Source organism: Aphelocoma coerulescens, unplaced genomic scaffold (genome assembly GCF_041296385.1).
Source record: "Aphelocoma coerulescens isolate FSJ_1873_10779 unplaced genomic scaffold, UR_Acoe_1.0 HiC_scaffold_70, whole genome shotgun sequence".
Classification (NCBI taxonomy): Eukaryota; Metazoa; Chordata; class Aves; order Passeriformes; family Corvidae; genus Aphelocoma; species Aphelocoma coerulescens.
In genome coordinates, this window is record NW_027184055.1 from 505810 (window position 1) to 510763 (window position 4954).

General features: G+C 65.1%; 1 protein-coding gene across 1 annotated transcript; it reads right to left on the reverse strand.

Annotated features, from left to right (window-relative positions):
* Nucleotides 1-215: 215 nt before the first annotated feature.
* LOC138102351 (zinc finger and SCAN domain-containing protein 2-like) lies at nucleotides 216-3890 on the reverse strand. Its single transcript, XM_069000038.1, has 4 exons — nucleotides 3816-3890; nucleotides 1437-1521; nucleotides 659-1250; nucleotides 216-574 (listed from the first exon to the last, which is right to left on the reverse strand). Exons 2-4 carry the CDS (start codon nucleotides 1486-1488, stop codon nucleotides 328-330), a joined length of 891 nt encoding a protein of 296 aa, XP_068856139.1. The 5' UTR covers nucleotides 1489-1521; nucleotides 3816-3890; the 3' UTR covers nucleotides 216-327.
* Nucleotides 3891-4954: the final 1064 nt, after the last annotated feature.

Consider the following 4954-nt stretch of genomic DNA (forward strand, 5'->3'; position numbering starts at 1 on the left):
GGTCATCCAGGGTTGCTTGATACCACCAGAAAAAACAATTGGACAGAGCAGATGAAAATTTTAGGGTGTAAAGTTAAAAAATCAGCTCTTCCCAATGAATTTCCAATGTTGATCTGAGTCCCGATGGATGTTCCTGCCCCTGCGTTCACCCAGGTGCCTACAGGGATCCACGAGAACGTGGAGAGCACCAGCCAGGGGTCTTCCCAACACGGATCACAGGGAATGTGGGTCACCAGGGCTCTGCCAAACGTGGCTCCTCTGATGGGAGATGGAGCTGGAGCAGAGGACAAAGCTCTTCCTGCAGTTGGGGCACTCGCAGGGCTTCCCTTAGCGGTGCCTCCGTTGGTGTCTGGTCAAGTGAGAGCTCCTGGAGAAGCTCTTCCCACACTGGGGACACTCGTAGGGTCTCTCCCCAGTGTGGATGCGCCGGTGGGTGACGAGGTCAGAGTTGTACCTGAAGCCCTTCCTGCAGTCGGGGCAGCGGAAGGGCCTCTCATCCCTGTGAATCCGCTGGTGCCGGAGGAGACTGGAGCTGGTCTGAAACCTCTTCCCACACTCGGGACACTCATAGGGCCTCTCCCCAGTGTGGATGCACTGGTGGATGATGAAGGAGGAGCTCTTTGAGAAGCTCTTCCCACACTGGGGACACTCATAGGGCCTCTCCCCGGTGTGGATGCGCCGGTGGGTGATGAGGTGGGAGTTTTGTTTGAAGCCCTTCCTGCAGTCGGGGCAGCGGAAGGGCCTCTCATCCGTGTGAATCCGCTGGTGCAGGAGGAGATTGGAGCTGGTCTGAAACCTCTTCTCACACTCAGGACACTCATAGGGCCTCTCCCCAGTGTGGATGCACTGGTGGCGGATCAGGCTGGAGCTCTGGCTGAAGCTCTTCCCACATTCCCCACACTCATAGGGCCTCTCCCTGATGTGGATCCTCTGGTGATTGATCAGGCTGGAGCTGTACCTGAAGCTCTTCCCACATTCCCCACACTTGTGGGGCTTCTCCCCATCGTGAAGCTGCTCATGAACCACCAGCTCTGACCTCTGGCTGGATCTCCGGCCGCCTTCCCGGCACAGGGTGGGTCTTTCCTCCTCAGAGCACCCTGGGCTGCGTTTGCAGCCCCTCCTCCTGCGGGATCTCCGGGGCTTTTCCTCCCCGTTGGATTCCTGCGCCGTGGAGCCGCTCAAAACGGCCTCTTCCACCAGGTTCTGCCGCGGGGATTTGTCCTCCCTGGGCTCCGTGCTCAGCTCCTTGTCTGCGGGAGGAAGGACAAGGAGAGGATGGGATTTGCCTCCGTGCCACAGGGAAGGGGAAGGAGATCCCCCCAGTCCGTCCCCGGCAGGACGGCGTCGGCAGCGGGGTTGTCCTGCAGCCGGGGGCGATGCTGGGCTGGGAGATGGAGCAGGAGAGAGGGGGAAGGGGGCACTGACTTCCTCCTCACCTGCCTGGGGGTCCCAGGGCATCTTCCTCTTCCTCACAGCCTCCTCCTGCATCTGGCCAAGGGTTGGGAATGGGAAATCCTCATTCTGGGAGAAACAAGAGATGAGTGTGTTGGGTTGGGGCTTCCTCCTGCCCAAGTCCATCTCTGGAACTCACCGGTGTCCACAAAAACTAACAAAAAATTGGCAGTGAGTCCTAAAAACGGCTCCAGGAGTTCCCCCTTTCCAGTCTCCTCACTTTGGGGTTCTGGGGGTCCCCCTTGTCAGGGCTGCTGGGGGTCCCGTGGGTCCTGGGGATCCCCCTCTCCGGGGTCCTGCTTAGGGATGCTGGGGGGTCTTGGGGGTCTCACAGGTCCCTTTTTTCCTGATTCTGCTTTGGCTCCCAGAGGTCCCAAGGTCTCCCTCTTCAGCCTCCCTCCACTCCAGGCACTTGGGGCTCCCTCCCCCCTCACTGCCCCTTTTAGGGCTGAGAGATCCCAACCCCACCTCATCTCCAGGCCCCCCCACCTTTCCAGGCTCTTGGGGGTCCCCCAGCTCTGGTATCGTCCCTCTCTGCTCTCCCCACTCCAGGCGTCCCGTGTTCCAGCCCCCAGCTCTCCTGGGGATCCCCAAAGCCAATGTCCAACCCCACCAGGACCAGGCAATCCTCACATGGACCCCCCAAGACCCCCAAGGGGCAATTATGGCTCAGCTTTGGAGTCCTGCAAGATACACATATCCCCTCTGGCCCAAAAAATCCCTCCCAGGGACATGCAAGGACATCTGGGGCTCGATTCCAGAATCTGCAAGCTCCAAACACCCCTCCAAAAAAACCCCTCCTGGTGACCCCCCGATAGATTTGGGGTGAGCTCCCCCTCCCCGCTCACCTGCAGGATGGGGGGGAAGATGCTACCGGGGCTGGGGGTGCTGCGGACACAGTGGGCAGGCAGTGGAACCTCGTGGTTCTCCAGCTCCTCCTCCTCCTCTCTCCCTCCTCTTCCTCCCGCTCCTCCTCCACTCCCACCCTGACCCCCCTTTCCCACCCCCTCTGCCCCACGGCTGCCGCAGCACCGGCTGCTGTGTGGGGGGAGCCCCCGATCAGCCCCAGGGATGGACAGGGGGGTTGGGGACCCCCCCAGTGCGGATCCCTCCCTTCCCCAGAGCCCCAGGGAATCGCTCCAGGACTCAGGTGCTTGGGGACAGGGCTGCACCCCCATGGAACCGCTCTTCTTCTGTCCCAAGCCCACCTTTCCCTCCCCTCTCCTCCCCTTTCTCAGCGTTCCCCCAATCCACAGCCCCATTCCAGCTCAATTTGGGTGTCCCATCCCCCTCCCGCTTTGCTTGGGGGTCCCAGCCCCCTCTTCCCCCCCCCCCCCTTCTGCACATTCCCCATCCCTAATCCCCACCTCCCCTCCCCCGGCCTTGGTTTTGGGGGTTCCAGGCCCCTCCTGCTCCCTTTGGGGGTTCCATTCCCCATTTCGCTCCATTTGGGGTCCCAGACCCGCCCCCCTTCTCACCGCTCACCCCGCGCCCGGGGGGGCTCCCAGCACCACCAGTGCCACCAGTGCGGCCCCAGCTGCCCCCACACGCCCCATGCCCAGCGCCGGGCGCTGCCGACAGCCCCAAAGCAGCCGCGCTGTGCCCTGGGGGGTCCCCAGAGCGGCCCCGCCCCGCACGGCACTGGGAGCACCAGTCCGGACCAGTGCGGAGCGCGGGCGGGCGGCATCAGCCGTGCCCGGGCAGGGCCGGGCCCCGCGGGGCTCCCGCCCGCACTCGGCCCCCGCCGGCACAGCGCGGGGGGGCCCGGCTGGCCGCCCCCACCTCCCCCTCCCCAAATTCCGCTCCGGGGGGCGCTGGGGGCGGGGGGGGCTCAGCTGGGGCCAGAGGTGCCGGAGCCACGTGTCCCCCGCTGCCAGCACCGCCCCCTCAGGATTAGGGGTGCCCCAAAACTCCCTCGGAGCTGGCGGATACCCCGCAGGCCCCTCAGGACTGGGGTCCCCCCGGCCTCATCATCCCCAACCTTCGCCTGCCTCATCCCAGGCCCCATCCCGCCCATCCCCCTCCGCCACACTTCATCCCACACCCCAATCCACATCCCACCCTTCCCGGGCCCCATCCCGCCCCATCCCATTTCTCCCGGCAGCCGCCACCGGGACCACAAAACCCCGCGTGCCGGGGGCTCCCCAATATCCCCCAAGGGGCATTTGCGACTCACATTCGGAGCCCTGCAAGATCCAAACATCCGCCTCCCCCCCTGCCCCACCAAACCCCCCTTCCCCAGGAACCAACAAAGATATTTGGGGCTCGGTGCTGGAATCCTCCAAGCTCCAAAAATCCCCTCTCCCAAAACAACCCCAGGCACCGCCCAAGATATTTGGGGCGAGCTGCCCCTCCCCGGTCACCTGCGGGATGGGGGGAGCGGTGTTCCCGAGGCCGAGAGATGCGGACACAGAGAGCGATGGATGCACATGGAGGCTCTTCTTCCTGCGCCCTCTGGCCCGCCTCTTCCTCCCGCCCTTCCCCTTTATCCCTCCTCTTCCTCCCGCTCCTGCTCCTCCAGCCGTCCTCCGTCCAGCAGCTCCGCTGCCGCCCCCAAACCTCGGGCTGGAGCGGGGGGTCTGGGACACAGCCCCGTGCTGGGGGGCAGAGCCGCTGCTGGGGCCATCGCTGTGTCCAGGGCATCCTTTGTGCCCCTCGGGCAGCTCCAGGCTCCCGAGGGCTCCCCGAGGCTTTCTCTGGCTGTCCCTGCTCCCCAAATCTGTCGCGTTTAATGCCCGAGCGCGGCAGCCCCGTGCCCTGTGGCAGCAGCCGGTGCCGGGACACAGCCCCAGGAGCTGCGCTAATGCCCGGCCGTGCCAGGAGGGACTGAGGGGAGAGGACTTCATAAGGATCCCCCCTCTGCGCCCCTGGCTGCGCACGGAAAGGTTCCTTAGTGCATGGGAGCGATTTTCCGGGGTTTCTGGGCTCGGCGGGGCCGAGGCGGCGGCAGCGGGAGCCGCGGGGCCCGGCCCGTGGGGGCGGCCGGGCTGGAAAAGTGCGCGGGGCCCCAGCGCGGTGCCCGAGGGCTGAGCGGAGCTGACGGGAACAAGCCCCGGAACCCCCCGGTGCCCGAGGGCTGAGCGGAGCTGACGGGAACAAGCCCCGGAACCCCCCGGTGCCCGAGGGCTGAGCGGAGCTGAGGGGAACAAGCCCCGGAACCCCCCGGTGCTACTTTCTTAGTCGCTGCGCAGCGGCCTCTCCCGGTGCGGCTCTTTTATACTTTTTCCTTCGAATCTCTATATATTACTCCATTCGCACCTCCCATCCCCCGCCCTCCGCTGCGGCTCTTTCACCGCCGGGCTCCTCGCTGGTCTCTCGGTGCAGCTCCTTCAGTGCCACGGGCCGGCGGAGACGCCCCTCGGTGCGGCTCTTTGATCGGATTTTCTTCTTTTCTCGGCGTTTTCTCTCGTTCCCAGCTCGCCCGTCCCGCCGAGCGGCTCCTTCAGGGGCCCGGGGCGGCACCGAGCCCTCGGGGCGGCTCCAAAGGGCCCCGCCCGCCGCC